This window comes from Oncorhynchus tshawytscha, linkage group LG21, assembly GCF_018296145.1.
Source record: "Oncorhynchus tshawytscha isolate Ot180627B linkage group LG21, Otsh_v2.0, whole genome shotgun sequence".
Lineage (NCBI taxonomy): Eukaryota > Metazoa > Chordata > Actinopteri > Salmoniformes > Salmonidae > Oncorhynchus > Oncorhynchus tshawytscha.
Window position 1 is genome coordinate 6,534,968 of NC_056449.1, and position 17,220 is coordinate 6,552,187.

At 44.5% G+C, this 17,220-nt stretch overlaps 1 protein-coding gene across 1 annotated transcript in view; it reads left to right on the top strand.

Annotated features, from left to right (window-relative positions):
- The first annotated feature begins 1,894 nt into the window (after nucleotides 1-1,894).
- Nucleotides 1,895-17,220, top strand: part of LOC112220795 (Kv channel-interacting protein 1-like) — a 34,677-nt gene continuing 19,351 nt past the window's right edge. The window contains exon 1 of the mRNA XM_042302938.1: nucleotides 1,895-2,452. Coding sequence (XP_042158872.1) covers nucleotides 2,389-2,452 — 64 coding nt within the window. The 5' untranslated portion in view covers nucleotides 1,895-2,388. The remainder of the gene's footprint in view (nucleotides 2,453-17,220) is intronic.

A 17,220-nucleotide genomic window follows, 5' to 3' on the forward strand; every position in this document is an offset into this window, starting at 1 on the left:
GAAGAACCCTTTTTGGTTTCTGGTAAAAAACAAACTTTGGGGTTCCATGTAGAACCCTATCCACAGAGGGTTTTACCTGGAACCAAAAAGGGTTCTCATACGCGGACAGCCGAAGAACACTTTTGGAACTCTTTTTTTCTAAGAGTGTACAGCGAATAGCAGGGGAAGAAGATTGTTTTCATGTGTCTGGCTGTCTATTCTGTCTATTTCAGGAAGCAACAAAGAGATCAACAAAACCAACACCAGCTGGCTAGCACTGCTTTATCTTTCCACTTCAGTATGTTACAAGCTCAGTGTTGTGGCCCTGTTGTCGTGTGCTAGAGTAGCTGGTGCTGCATGGCCGCCTGAATGTTGCTGCCCTGCCTGACATGTCTGGTCAGACAAACACTATTTTGTATTCCTTGCAAACCTCCTGTGCATTCCAGGGAGATGGAGAGAGAAAGAGTGTGTGCTTCTCCTCTATGTGAGGGTGGATCTAAAGTGCTGTCATATCACTTTCACTGAGCGGGAGAGACAGGGGGCAGAGGGAATGGGAAGGAACGACGGGGGGGGGAAATGACTCTTGCATATCCCAAAAATGTCACTTATTATTACCTTCCTGTTTCTATCTTCACCTCCTTCCTCCCCTCCCAGCTCCTCTGCCTCTTCCTCCATTCCTCCCCTCCCCCTCTCTCTCTCTCACTCTCTCTCCTGTTCTGATTGATTACCGTTGCTGAGGGAGCAGTGTGTTTAATGAGAGTGCTGCCCTAATGACTGTTATTGGCATTTATGCTTTGGCCTTAGAGAAGTCCTCGCCTCTGTAAATAGTCTTCTTTAGTAAAGTCATGCCGGGAATTTCAATAAGCTCTAGTCGATACACAGGGCTCCATACCGTAGCAGTCCTGCCAGTACAGGACAGGAAGTCCAATAGGGGTCACAGAGGTGTGTATGCTATGACGCTTATGGTCCTTTGTGATTTCAGGTCATTTTGTGTGGTTTCACTTCCTCATTTCTGTCGCTCATTTGGTCGGGCATGCATGGTGCTTGCAACGCCAGGATAGTGTGTGTGATTCCTGGGAACACCTGTACATAAATGTATACAGGTACCACTGAGTCGCTTTAAATCAGAGGCGGATGCTAAATGAAATCTATTTGGATTATATTATTACAATGCCAAAGTAGTGGCATGGGTGTGTGGGTTACTAGTGATCCCATGGGGTCTCCTGTAAATCAGAATGCCAGTGTTCTAATGTGGTTGCATGTGTGTGAAAGCACTCCTGGTCTAATATCCATTTCTGTGTTTGAGAGCACTCCCTGGTGGTCCCATGTGGTTTTGTGTGTGTGATAACACAGAAGGTTTATTGTGGTCCCAGGCAGTCCCTTGTGTATCAGGTCAGTGGTGACAGAACGATGAGCACCACTCCAGACATGTATGGCTCAGTGTATCTGTACATGTATCAGCACTCTGCACAGACACGATAGCACATACCCACTTGAAATACGAGTACACAGACACTAGGCACATGTATACGCACACTGCATACGCACAGACACAATCAACACACATACACGCGCGCGCGCCAAGCTAGTCATGTGTGAGATAATCCCAAAACCACTCACAACAGGCAGACGGCGTGTCTGCGGAATAGCAAGAGGGGCTGAGAAGAGCCCCCTCTCCTTTCTCACTTCATATCTCTTTCTCTCTCTTCGTTTCTCACTCAGCTGCTTCTTGCATTACCTAGAGTCAAATTCTCAAATGATCTTTTCATCAAACTGAATATATATCTTTCTCTCCTCCATTCCTTCTGCACCCCTCTTCCCTCTCTCATCGAGGGTTTCTTCCCTCTCTCCTCCCGGGCTTTCAGCTTTCCCCTGTGAGGTAGAGGGAGATTGTGTCTGGCTTCTTGTTCCTCTGCACGCAACAGTGTGTTCATCATCTCCCCACGAGACAGACAAAGAGAGGAAGAGACAGAGAGGGAAAAAGAGGGGGAGTATCAGGCGTATGTAAAGAGAAAATGGGGAGCGTGTGAAAGGAATTGATAGAATGACAGGAAGCCAGTGACAGAGAGAGTAAGAGAGAGATCGAGAGGGATAGTGTGTGAGGGAAAGAGAGTGAGCGAGAAAGAGAGAGCGACAGATGGCTGTAAACCCAGGGGTGTCAGTGTTGCCATACAGACAAAGGTAGCTCCGTAGTGCATTTGCTCTCTCTCTCTCTCTCTCTCTCTCTCTCTCATTCACACACACACACTTACACACACAGGCATTACAACTGCGTAGGTGTCAGACGGAAGAGGAATGACACTGGCTTGCACACAGAGTAGCCTCATGTTCATATCTTAACGGAATCAGTTGCACCACACTCACACACTCAATCAATCGCACACACAAACCCCGTGTGTGGCCGTAAACATGGGTCTCGTCATGGGGACCTTTTCCATGCAATCCAATAAGCAGGATCGGACCTATCGGAAAGGTAAGACCTCCGTTGTTTATTCTCAGAGTTGTAAGCTGATCCAGTTCACTGTGGGTGTGAGAGACTTGGTCGTAGGTGTAGGTACTCCACTTACGTGAGTGTGTGTGGGCTACATTATGCACGTGAGTTTGCCTGCATATGTACTGGAATCCATTAGTGTCTCTATCCATTTGTGATGGGTTGTTTATGCGTATGGCGTTACATGTACATTGTGCGAGTGAATATGCAAATAAACATTGGATACCGGAGGAGAGCAAAGTTACAGTGAGGAAAACCAACTCAGTTCTCAAGTGCTAGCACGTGTGTGTGTGTGTGTGTGTGTGTGTACACAGCACTCTGCTAAGGGAAATAGAGGTTCCCAATGTCTATAAAAGGTGATGGTATTCACTAGCCTCAACGTCTCTCCTTCTGTTCATTGAAGCAGCACCTGTCTGACAAGGACAGGAAACAGTGTTTGTGCGAGCACACGCGTGTCTGTCTGTCTGTCTGTCTGTCTGTCTGTCTGTCTGTCTGTCTGTCTGTCTGTCTGTCTGTCTGTCTGTCTGTCTGTCTGTCTGTCTGTCTGTCTGTCTGTCTGTCTGTCTGTCTGTCTGTCTGTGTGCTTGAGTGCGTATTAGTCTGTCTGTTTGTCTTTAGGTTATAGGGGCGCCTTTCTAGTCCTCAGAGGGGAGCCGGACAAGGAGAATCCTTTGAGATGCTGTGTTGAGGAAATCACTGTAATCGGTCAGCCATTGCCTGTGGTGTGTCTACTGATGTCCAGACTGACTCTGTCACACACCAGTGGACCCAGAACTAAAGAGCATAGAACTCCCAGACGTAGAGCTATAAAACACTAGAGCAACAGGAACTAGGTCTACAGGAACTAGGTCTACAAGGGGTCTACTATCTAGGTCTACTATCCATTACAACTAGGTCTACTATCCATTACAATAAAGACACTGTCCATGATCTATTCCTCTATTTAATCAACACAGCTGAAACGGTACAGTTTCTACAGAGTTGGACTAGCAGTACAGAGCTACAAGCTCCTGAGAAACAGAACATGTCATAACATGCTTACAGAACCTCTGCTTCAACTTCCAAGACGTCGCATCAGAGTGGGAGTCCCAAAAGGCAGGAGAGATAGAGGTGAACAGAGGTTTGTAATGAGAGGGGGATAGAAAGAGAGGTAGAGTAAGAAGAGGTGACAGAGTATAGGTAAAAGGGGGAAGAAGAGTGATTAAGATGGAGAGGTAAAGAAAGGAGAGGTTAACATGGGTAGATAGAGATGGAGAAAGAGGTGGTTAACATGGGTAGATAGAGGTGGAGAAAGAGGTGGTTAACATGGGTAGATAGAGGTAGAGAAAGAGGTGGTTAACAGAGGTAGATAGAGGTGGAGAAAGAGGTGGTTAACATGGGTAGACGGACAGAGAGGTGGAGAAAGAGAGGAGGTTAACATGGGTAGATAGAGATGGAGAAAGGTAACATGGGTAGATACATGGAGAAAGTGAGGTTAACATGGGTAGAGAGGAGGTTAACATGGGTAGACGGACAGAGAGGTGGAGAAAGAGAGGAGGTTAACATGGGTAGACGGACAGAGAGGTGGAGAAAGAGAGGAGGTTAACATGGGTAGACGGACAGAGAGGTGGAGAAAGAGAGGAGGTTAACATGGGTAGATAGAGGACAGAGGGTGGAGAAAGAGGAGGTTAACATGGGTAGATAGAGGAGGTTAACATGGGTAGACGGACAGAGAGGTGGAGAAAGAGGAGGTTAACATGAGTAGACGGACAGAGAGGTGGAGAAAGAGAGGAGGTTAACATGAGTAGACGGACAGAGAGGTGGAGAAAGAGAGGAGGTTAACATGGGTAGACGGACAGAGAGGTGGAGAAAGAGAGGAGGTTAACATGGGTAGACGGACAGAGAGGTGGAGAAAGAGAGGAGGTTAACATGAGTAGACGGACAGAGAGGTGGAGAAAGAGAGGAGGTTAACATGGGTAGACGGACAGAGAGGTGGAGAAAGAGAGGAGGTTAACATGGGTAGATGGAGAAAGAGAGGAGGTTAACATGGGTAGACGGACAGAGAGGTGGAGAAAGAGAGGAGGTTAACATGAGTAGACAGACAGAGAGGTGGAGAAAGAGAGGAGATTAACATGGGTAGACGGACAGAGAGGTGGAGAAAGAGAGGAGGTTAACATGGGTAGATAGAGGAGGTTAACATGGGTAGACGGACATGGAGGTGGAGAAAGAGGAGGTTAACATGGGTAGATAGAGGTGGAGAAAGAGGTGGTTAACATGAGTAGATAGAGGTGGTTAACATGGGTAGATAGAGGTGGAGAAAGAGGTGGTTAACAGAGGTAGATAGAGGTGGAGAAAGAGGTGGTTAACATGGGTAGACAGACAGAGAGGTGGAGAAAGAGAGGAGGTTAACATGGGTAGATAAAGGAGGGTAACATGGGTAGACGGACAGAGAGGTGGAGAAAGAGAGGAGGTTAACATGGGTAGACGGACAGAGAGGTGGAGAAAGAGGAGGTTAACATGAGTAGACGACAGAGAGGTGGAGAAAGAGAGGAGGTTAACATGGGTAGATAGAGGAGGGTAACATGGGTAGACGGACAGAGAGGTGGAGAAAGAAAGGAGGTTAACATGGGTAGATAGAGGAGGTTAACATGGGTAGATGGACAGAGAGGTGGAGAAAGAGAGGTGTCAATCCAATTGAGCCTTTTTTGGATGAGACGGAACAAACTATTCAGAGATCCACTACCAGCCAACTTGACACAACTGTGGGAGGAATTGGAGTCAACATGGGTCAATACTGTGAAATTGTGAAAATGTAAGAGCTGTTTGAAAAGACTGCCTGAAGTTTAAGCCTGTTTTGGTGGGATGGAGTTTTGGCCTGCGATAGACTAATAAGAAAGAGAGTTCTAAACCTCTCTGCCAATAATTTAGATCTAATCTAGATTTGAGTTTTCCCCTCCCCATTAAGACGACTTCCAGGCAGTCGTAGCAAAATTCTATCTTGAGAAATTGCTCTTTGCTAAGAAGCAATTTCTTTGGTGTGTTTGTGTGTGTGTGTGTGGGGGGGGGGGATTTTTTTGTTGTTGAAAGTGATAAGGAGATAAAAACGGCTGCATTGAACCTTTAAGGAAGGTAGGTAGGTAGGTAGGTAGGTAGGGAGGGAGGGAGGGAGGGAGGGAGGGAGGGAGGGAGGGAGATTAGCAAAGGTCAGGCTGAGAGATGAAGAGACATTATTCAGTACAGCAGGAGATCATAGCTCTGCCGTTGCTTCTGTGGAGCCTCAGGGAACGATGATCCTTTATCTTCTGTCACCTCACAACACACTACTTCCAATAAGAATGATTTCCCCAGAGTAGATAATAACAAAAATCCATAACATCAGCTAGGTTTCCATCCAGTTGGTGACAGATTTCCATGCGAATATTTAAAAATACCAGAGTGGGCACACTATATTTCTTGTGGGAAAACCATCAGTAGAGTTGAAAATACGATGAAAACCCATTTTAAATGAACTTGTATTTTTTATTCGACACATGGGAATTCATGTGTTTTTTACGTGCGCTCCATCGTCACGCACAGCCTTTCATCTGCAAGTCAACTTGATGGAAACACATCTCTGGTGGAAGAGAATGTGTATATTATATTTATGCGGCTTATAGAATATTCACATGAACATTTTTCCCCCAATTGGATGGAAACCGAGCTGTAAAGAAAATATTCCACCCGTCCACCCCTCTCTTACTCTATCAAAAATGTCCTCATCCCCCTTCTCTCTTTCTCTCACCCCATCTTACTCTGTATTCAATCTCTCTCTCTCTCTCTCTCTCCCTCCGCCCCTTCTCTCTGCCTCGCTCTGTCTTTGAGGTCTGATAGGGACGTCCACGCTGCGTGCTTCCCTAAAGCTGATCTCAGGCTTTGAAGAGTTTGGGCTAATCAGGTAGAGTGAATGTGGGTCTATCTAGGGTAGAGTTTGTGGGTGTGTCTTTGGGTTAATATCCCCCTCAGACACAGACTGAAGAGGCTACAGCAGCAGCAGTAGAGGAGCAGTACATCTCCTCTCTGCTTCTAGAGCCCCCCCCCCCCACACACACACATCAAAAGACACCCACCAAAAGGAGCAACTGCCAAATAGCTATACTAGACACATGGCTCTATCCAGGGGTGATCATCCATTGCCCACAGCACTGTGCCTGTGTGTGTGTCTTTGTGTATGTGTATTTGCCGGTGTCTGTGCTTAATTAAGTTTTTAGTATTTAATTAGCTTGATGTGCGATTGTTTGAGTGGTTGCCAAATTTAAATTCACTCGAAGAGTATGAAGGGTATGAATGGGTGTGAAGAGTATGAAGGGTATGAATGGGTGTGAAGAGTATGAAGGGTATGAATGGGTGTGAAGAGTATGAAGGGTATGAATGGGTGTGAAGAGTATGAAGGGTATGAATGGGTGTGAAGAGTATGAAGGGTATGAATGGGTGTGAAGAGTATGAAGGGTATGAATGGGTGTGAAGAGTATGAAGGGTATGAATGGGTGTGAAGAGTATGAAGGGTATGAATGGGTGTGAAGAGTATGAAGAGTATGAATGGGTGTGAAGAGTATGAAGGGTATGAATGGGTGTGAAGAGTATGAAGGGTATGAATGGGTGTGAAGAGTATGAAGGGTATGAATGGGTGTGAAGAGTATGAAGGGTATGAATGGGTGTGAAGAGTATGAAGAGTATTTCAGTTTCCTTTCCTTTCATATCCAATCCCAGAGGAGGCTGAGTGCCCAGAGTCTGACATAGAGCCAGGCTTGTTCAATGATGGAAGAAGCACCCTGATTAAAGCTGGTGTGCTGAAACATGTTGGGGTTTAATGATAAAGAAACACTTTCTATTAAAATGTCATTATAGATATCACTTGTGGTGTTCCACAAGGTTTGATTTTGGGTCCGGTACGGTTCAGTTTATATATGTTACCCCTTGGGCTGTTATCGGAAAGCATACACACCTTCCAATTTCTGTGTCACCAGAGGATTTTATCTCCATGGATAAATTATTAGACTGTATTAGTCATTTATATACTTGGATGGCTCACAACTTCCTCCAGATAAATCAAGACAAGACCGAAGTAATTATTATTGGAGCCAAAGCACAGAGAGAGAATCTGGCCGCACATTTTAACGATAATAACGATAAAACACCAGGTAAAAAAAACCTAGGTGTCATTTTAGATTCTGAACTCAATTTCGAATCACACATCAGGAATGTGACCAAAATAGCTTTTTACCACCTGAGTTTCTCTCTCAGGCCGTTTCTCTCTCAGGCTGATACAGAGAGACTCATCCATGCTTTTATTACAAGCAGGCCTGACTACTGTAATGCTCTCCTGTCTGGTCTACCCAAGAAATCCATTGGTCAACTGCAAAACATTCAGAATGCTGCAGCACGGGTACTGACCAAGACCTGATGGAGAGCACACAGTACACTGGTTTTAAGGTCTCTGCACTGGCTGCCTGTGAGTTTTAAGATTCTTTGATCAATGCTTGATTGTGCACCCTAATACATATCAGATATGCTTTAAGTTATATACCCAGAAGGTCCCTCAGGTCCTCAGGTACTGGCCTTTTAACTATTCCAAAGCCCAGGACCAACGTAAAGAAAGCTCGATTTGATTCGGTGGTCCCCGGGGAGAGTGGCTAAACACAGTATCTCTGACATGCCCGGGGGAAGATGACCGGCAGACATTTTAGATTTCGAAAAATGACGCTGATTTGCTTGAATAATAACAGATTAGGGACATCCTGAATTATTCAAACACCCTAAATTTCAAGACGGAACTTCTAAGAGCGACGTCCCCAGCCCGGTGTTATTGTAATGAGCTGTGTGCTATAACATAGGTGTGATGATTGATAGATGGCTTCATTGAAATGACAGAAGTGATACATGACATTGCTGCACTGTATGGTTCTGACACATACCATAAGACTCATATTAATACTTCATGATTTAAAACATGCCTGTGGTGTTTTTACCCCCGCTATACGTTTATCTTGTATGCTTGAGTGGTTATAGCTGTGTGTTTTAGTAGCTGGGGGGGTGTATGAAGTTATATGACGTGTCACTGTAAATGGCTGTGGCCATGACGATTATGATGTGAAGAGAGGCTTATGTGACTGCCCTAAACAGCAGGAGGTCAATGAGTCATGGTGTAGCTCAAACTGAGTTTTGCCCGTCAACTGAACTGTGTGTGTGTGTGTGTGTGTGCGCTGTCATCTCTAAGTTATGTGTGTGGTATCTCTTCATATGTGCCCTTATCCCCAACAGACCCATAGATTGACTGTCAGAATTGCTTTCCTCCCTGCTCCCACTCCCAACCCCACAAACAAATGAGAGAGCAAATCAGAATGGGAGGAGATGCTGTTCTGAAACGGAGTCCCCAGTCTGTCACAGCACCGGGAGCAGAGAAATCACATCAGCCCCAGTTAGCCGAGAATAAAAGCAAAGCGTGTCAAAGTATGGTGGCTCCATTTCTCTCTGTCTCCCTCTCTGTCTTTCTCAGGGCGTTGGTGACAGATAAATGGGACTGGGATTCTTAATCAACCTGTGTTCAGCTACCTCTGCATTGCTTGCTCGTCGGGGTTTCAGGCTGCGTATTTGTCAAGCAACTACTGATGTGAAAAGGGGTTTTGTAAAATACATTTGATTGATTGACTGAATGAGATTTGAGACGGAAGGAAGGTTGATCATCTCTATGCTGGTAGAGATAAAGCCAGGTCTGAGACTGAGAGGTACAGCTATCCCTGTCTGAGCAGCAAGACTCGTCTTTTGGACTGTGAGTCAAAGGAAGAGATATTGATGTGAAATTGGTATTCTGAAGATAATGTTGAGGGCTCATGACGTCTGTGCTGGGAGAGATTAAAAAAACAAAGAGGGTTGGAAAGGAATGCATAACATGAAATTGATTGTCTGAAGAGATGTGTTCATGACTGAAAGCTTGTGAAGTATATCCTGCTAAATATATACTGTGTCCATTTTTGAAGACAGTGAAGGAAATGAATTGATATTGATGCAGAATAGATTTTCTGAGGATATAATGTACGATATCTACCCAGGTGGAGATACATATCTGAGGACTGATATCTACCCAGGTGGAGATACATATCTGAGGACTGATATCTACCCAGATGGAGATACATATCTGAGGACTGATATCTACCCAGGTGGAGATACATATCTGAGGACTGATATCTACCCAGGTGGAGATACATATCTGAGGACTGATATCTACCCAGATGGAGATACATATCTGAGGACTGATATCTACCCAGGTGGAGATACATATCTGAGGACTGATATCTACCCAGATGGAGATACATATCTGAGGACTGATATCTACCCGGATGGAGATACATATCTGAGGACTGATATCTACCCGGATGGAGATACATATCTGAGGACTGATATCTACCCGGATGGAGATACATATCTGAGGACTGATATCTACCCAGATGGAGATACATATCTGAGGACTGATATCTACCCAGATGGAGATACATATCTGAGGACTGATATCTACCCAGATGGAGATACATATCTGAGGACTGATATCTACCCAGATGGAGATACATATCTGAGGACTGATATCTACCCAGATGGAGATACATATCTGAGGACTGATATCTACCCAGATGGAGATACATATCTGAGGACTGATATCTACCCAGGTGGAGATACATATCTGAGGACTGATATCTACCCAGGATGGAGATACATATCTGAGGACTGATATCTACCCAGATGGAGATACATATCTGAGGACTGATATCTACCCAGATGGAGATACATATCTGAGGACTGATATCTACCCAGATGGAGATACATATCTGAGGACTGATATCTACCCAGATGGAGATACATATCTGAGGACTGATATCTACCCAGATGGAGATACATATCTGAGGACTGATATCTACCCAGATGGAGATACATATCTGAGGACTGATATCTACCCAGATGGAGATACATATCTGAGGACTGATATCTACCCAGATGGAGATACATATCTGAGGACTGATATCTACCCAGATGGAGATACATATCTGAGGACTGATATCTACCCAGACGGATATCTACCCGAAAGGAATGGAATTGATTCATTTGAAATGTGTTTTTTTTGTGAAGAGAAGTCTCAAGGCTCACAAAATCTATCTTGATAAAGGGAAGAGATGCACGTAGATGTGAAATCATTGGTCAAAAGGGGAAATGAGTGTTTCTGGGGTTTGAGGGATGGGTTTGACTGACTTCATCTTCATTGAGATCGGTATGTTTGTCCCCTACTGTCCCCCTTTTCTTGCCATTTCCAGTTTCTCTCTCCTAAGTCACGTGTTTCCATACCTCCTCTGTCTCTCTGTCTTCTCATCTTTCTGTTCTTGGGGATCTCATCTCCTGTTCTACACTGCACAGGATTCTTCTTCCTCGCACGCACTCTCTTTTGCTCTCCTCTCTCTCTCTCTCTCTCTCACTCTTTCTCTCATCTCACAGTGTGCTCTCTCAGTCTCTCTCTCTAAACTCTCGCTTTTCTCATTGCTCTTGGTCAAAATCTCGCTCTCAATCTCATCTTTCAAATTTCATTCATTTCATTCAATCTCTTTTCTCACTCGGACACTCTCTCTCTCTCTCTCTCTCAGGCCAATTTGCTCTGTTTACATACTCTTTTCAAAACTGTTAAACTTAAGTCTCAAAATCTAAGATGAAACAAAACTGATTAAGACTCAGTCTTTTCTCATCTAAAAAAATGAAATGCTATCAAAACAATTAGACCAACCACAGCTGATTCCCATCTTTCTCAATTTCATTACATCTATACACACATCTTAGGAATATGCTGAACTGTAATGTAAACATGGTACCCAGCCAGCTCTGGCTGACAGAGGAAGAAAAGTGGCTAGGAGAGGGAGAGGAGTATGTATGCTGGTGGAAGAGGACTTGAGAGGGACCTTAATAAACAGTGTAGCTGTTCCTCAATCTGCCCGCAGGGATTCAACAAGCTTTTCAGAGGCACATACAATAAGACACACACAATTTGGCACTCCCATTACGACAGACACACACACCCACAATACGACACACACGCACACAATATGACACACACGCAATACGACACACACACTCTTTATGGGTCTTCCTCCTCCTTTCAGTAAAATGGTTACTAGCAAGAAAAACTATTATGTGTACCTCAGGGAAATGACTTTCCCTGTCATTGTTGAGATAGAGAGATGGAGCAGGAGATAACAACTTGCCCAGGAGTGTTAAGTTAGGCTACACCTTGAGGAAGTAGTGTGGAGTGGGAGCTACTGTAGAGAGAGAGAGATTTCTAGATAAAGGAATATAATGAAAGATAGAGGTAGAGACGGTTTCCTTGGAGGGATGAAGAGAGAGAGAACGGTAGAGAGAAAGACAGACTTGAAAGTGAAGAGCAGAGCCCACTAAAGTATTTGTGTTTTATCGGCATCACAAACCTGGCGCTGAACCTCTTTTTCTATTTTCTGAACATGATGAGTGGTAGTGGACATGGGTCATGATGCATACCGTACGTGGTCGCAGAGGACACATGCTGCTGTACTCCTCAGAGACCTGGCTGCACTGGGATCATACATTCCTTTCTGTTCACACCTGGGGACAGAACGTACAGTACAGAAGGCATAGAGCACACGCACACGTGTGTGACACTGCACAGGATATCACACAATAAATCACACGTTACAGTTTTTTTGCAACCCATAAGACCCATTTCTCAATACTTAGGTCACTGTTTCAAAACTCATCTCACAGTGTGCACAACAGCAGTCTATGTGGGATAAACTGTGGATCATTTTTTCATTGCTTTGGTACAAAATGCATTCAATGGCTACATCTTTCAAATTTCATTCATTTCATTCAATTCTTTTCTCACTCGGACACGACCACCACAAACTCTATGTACCTACAGGCCAATTTGCACATGTTTACATACTCTTTTCAAAACTGTTAAACTTAAGTTCAAAATCTAAGATGAAACAAAACTGATTAAGACAGAAATTTGCTAAATTTCTACAGTAATACTGTATTGAAATATATTCCACATCTAAAAAATGAAATGCTATCAAAACAATTAGACCAACCACAGCTGATTCCCATTGTAGCTGAACACCCAGGTGTTAGTCTTTCAATTTCATTACATCTATACAAAAGGGGACATCTTAGGAATATGCTGAACTGTAATGTAAACATGGTACCCAGCCAGCGATAGAGAAGTGGCTGACAGAGGAAGAAAAGTGGCTAGGAGAGGGGGAGGAGTATGTATGCGTGGTGGAAGAGGACTTGAGAGGAAGATCAAGAGCTGTAGTCTCAGATGAGATTAGGGCTACTATAATTGATCATGTAATAAATCATGGTCCATGAATGGGAGAGACTGGTCTGAGAGTGCAGCCAAGTCTGCAACGCTCAACAGTGGCATCTATTGTGAGATATAGATGGCAAAACAACAGGTAAGATGTGCATTCTGCAAGAGCGTCTGACTGAACTGTACATTACAGATGTCAATTGAGCAAAGCCTCCAAACCCACTTGTGTGTAATTGTTTTTGTATTTCTGCTTAGGACCCAACGGTTGCTTCCCACAGGCGGGAGAGGTAGGATTTTCACTGCTGTGCAGGAAACTGCAATCGTTGATATGGTCGTCAGGAACAATGGCATAGAACTCACAGAGATTTGGGACAGAGTGTTGGCAGAGAACGATACATATGGAAATATTCACAATGTATGCATAACTATTTCTAGAGTCCTGAAACAACATTAATTCAGGATGAAGCAGTTGTACACTGTCCCCTTTGAGGGGAACTCTGAACGAGTCAAGCAACTCAGGAACCAATATGTCCAGGTAAGATGATTATAAAATACAGAACTGGTTTTGAACAAAGCCAAACAGGGCAGAGGCACACAATGGCATGTTTTTAGGTATAATGTAAACTACCGTAATAGCCTTAATAACTCTTATGTTGCCATGTGGATTTATTTTAGAGAGTCATGGAGATTGAAGCCAGGCGAACACACCACATATTCATCTGTGTGGATGAGGCTGGTTTCAACTTGGCCAAAACACAGCGGCGAGGAAGGAATGTGATTGGGAAAAGAGCCACAGTGGACGTCCCGGGCCAGAGGGGTGACAACATCACAATGTGTGCAGAAATATCCTCTGATGGATGGCTGTTACACAAACCGCTAATTGGGCCGTACAACACCGAGCGTCTCATTACATTCCTGGATGACCTCTATGGAAGGGTTGTGCCAGGTGAGGAAAGGGTTGCAGTGAGGTGAAATCGGCCAACGTTTGTAATTGTATGGGACAGTGTGACATTTCACCACTCCCATGCAGTCAGTGGTTTGCAGCCCATCCCAGGATGGTGTCACTTTTCCTCCTTCCTTACTCTCTATTCCTCAAACCCATAGAGGAATTATTTTCCTCATGGAGGTGGAAGGTTTATGACCACCATCCACATGATCAAATGTCCCTCCTGGACGCAATGAATGCTGGATGCCTGGACAAATCTGCAGAAGACTGCCAGGGGTGGACCAGGCCAATAGATTAGTTCCTAGGTGTGTTGCCCAAGATGACATAAGATGTGATGTGGATGAGAACCTGTGGCCAAATGCAGAAGACAGGGTTGACCAGCACTGCTACTGTATCTGTATTGGTAGATGGTGTATATACAAATTATTGTATTTTGGAATCACTCAATGCCAAAAAATGCCATAAAACATATTGAAGCATATTGCATCATGTCTGATTCATTCCTGTAACATAAACTGCAGGGAATTCTAAACAGTAGGGAGGTGTCATTCTTGTTTTGTAAAGACATTTTACAAAAGAAAGCGTTGAGCAATCCTAACTGTTGTTAGTGTTTTTTAAGTCATTGTTTTGTGAGTGTCAAGGTGTGCACGTTGGGTGACGGAAGAATGAGTTGATTTGAGACCTGTATGAAGTGTTTTGGTCGTTTTAGTGCATTTGGGATGTGAAATTAACTGCTGTGCCAAGCTGAAAGTTGATTAGGAGAACTGTGTGAAGAGTTTGGAAAAAGTGACCTACAGTAAGTATTGAGAAATGGGTCCTAGCAATTATTAAAAAAACTAACATCATGATCCCCCTTCTCTCCACCTTGCTCCCTAACACTTTTCTCTCTCTACATCCTCTCTCTCCCCTTCTCTTCCTGTTTCTCTTCCCTTTAATTTAAGTCTATCACCTCCTCATCCTCCTCCTTTTCCTCTCCCACCCTTTCCTCACACTCCTTCTCCCCCTCCACCTCCCTTCCTCTCGCTCTCCTCCTTTCTGTCTCCCTCTTCTCTCTCCTAGTGTGCATTTTATAGATTAATGTATGTACTGGGGGATGTGATGATGCATGAACTGGGTGATAAGTGAGATGGTTGATGGATTGGAGGGCTGTGTGTGCTTCATGTACAAGCTATGAGGGCTGTGTGTGTGTGTGGGGTGGGGGAGAAAGAGGCAGGAGAAGATGTGACACACAGGTCTCTGTTCACTTGAGAATGATTTGTGTGTGTGTCTGTGAAGGTGTTTGTGTGACAGTATGATTATGTATGAAATCAATTTCGTTAACTTAAATAATTAGTTTGTGTGTGTGATTATATCTGTGTGTTTGAGTCTCATATTTATACTTAGGGGGGATGGAATGGTATAACAGTAGTGAAATCCAAATCATGATCTATGATTCAATGAATCAACCTCTTACTGATTTACCGATTCACTGATTCACGGATTGTTTGCCAGGGGATGGGGGAAAAGTGTGACACCAATCAGGCCCCCGAGGACTGGAGTTGCCCAGGCCTGCTCTAGAGTATTTTGGGGGTAGGAGCACAGCAGCAACTACTAATGTGTAACAGGTGAGAGAGAGATGGAGAGGAAGGGAGAGGAGCTAAGCGCCTCCACAGAGATTGAGAGGGTAGAAGAAAGGAAGAGGGGGTCGGTTCATGAGAGGGATGAGTGGAGAGAGGGAAGGAGTGGGGGGGGGCAGTGGGAGTGAAAACTGTCAGACGTGATGAAACCTCTTCAGACAGACAGAACGTAGACAAGGCTGTTACCATGACGACAACATGGGCGCAGTGGTGGCACGTTAACCATGGGGGAGAGAACCAAGGGGGAGAGGAGGGGAGGCCGTCCAGAGGAGAGACACATGGGCATGTACGTGCACACACACACAACTTTAAAAAGGATGTTAGCACTCACATACACACATTTATGAAAACAACACAACCTACACCTAGCAAAAACACACGCAACCAATATAAAGTCAAACACACACACACACTAGTAATCAGGTAACTGTGTCACTACACCATGGAAGCATCTGTTGAATGTTTGTGTGAGAGAGAGACTGAGGTAACAGGTGTGTAAAAACTAAAGAGCGAGAGAGAGTTTCATCAGGAAAGAGATGATGTATAGCTAGTGTTCATGTCTAGGTGCATGCCCAGGTGGCGTCTGTGTGTTTGCATGTCCATGTGTTGGAGGTGGAAGGAAGTGACATTGTGTGTGTGTGCGTGCGCACAGCAGTGGAGGGGCGACACACACACATGCACAAGGTGTTTATCACTCTGCTCACACAATTTTTTCTTGCCTGTTACCTTGGAAGCACGGTCGTCATGGCAACAAAGATGTCAGTTTTCGGGAGGGACAGGTCAGCGCAGTATTCTAAGACATGTGGGTCCAAAGTTAACCAAGGCCATTTAGGGCATGTACTCACAAGTTAAGAGAGAGACAGAGAGAGAAAGAAGTAGAGAGGGGGGGTTGTGGAAAGGGAGAGGGGAGAGAAGGGGGTGTTGAGGACCTGTTGCTCTCCATTTTTAGCCAGAAGAAAATGTGCTTATTGCTCATTCTTTTGCTTATTACTTATTGCTAATTTGCATACTTTTACATATTACTCTGTAATTCTAGGATATTTCCATATGGGCTATTGCCATATTGTAACATTATAACATTAAACTGAACAAAAATATAAATATGTAAAGTGTTGGTCCCATTTTCACAAGCTGAAATAAAAGATCCCAGGGGCCTCCCGGGTGGCAGAGTGGTCTAAGGCAAGAAGCAGTGCAGCTTGGTTGGGTTGTGTTTCGGAGGACGCATGGGTCTCGACATTAGCCTCTCCCAAGTCCATACGGGAGTTGAAGCAATGAGACAAGACTGCAACTATTACCAATTGGATACCATGAAAAAAGGGGTAAAAAAAAACACAATAATAAAAGCTCACAGAAATGTTCCATGCGCAGAAAATGCTGATTTCTTTCAAATGTTGTGCACAAATTTGTTTACATCCCTGTTAGTGAGCATTTGTCCTTTGCCAAGACAACCAATGTTTTGGAGAATTTGGCAGTACGTCCAACCGGCCTCACAAACGCAGATCATGTGTAACCACATCCGGCTTCTTCACCTGCAGGATCGTATGAGGCCAGCCACCCAGACAGCTGATGAAACTGAAGTATTTCTCCACAAACTGTCAGAAACCGTCTCAGGGAAGCTCATGTGTGTGCTCTTCGTCCTCACCAGGGTCTTGACCTGACTGCAGTTCGGCATCATTACCGACTTCAGTGGGCAAATACTCACCTTCCATGGCCACTGGCAGGCTGGAGAAGTGTTCTCTTCACGGATTAATCCCGGTTTCAACTGTACCTGGCAGATGGCAGACAGCGTGTATGGAGTCGTGTTGGCGAGCAGTTTTCTGATGTCAACTTTGAGAACAGAGTGCCCCATGGTGGC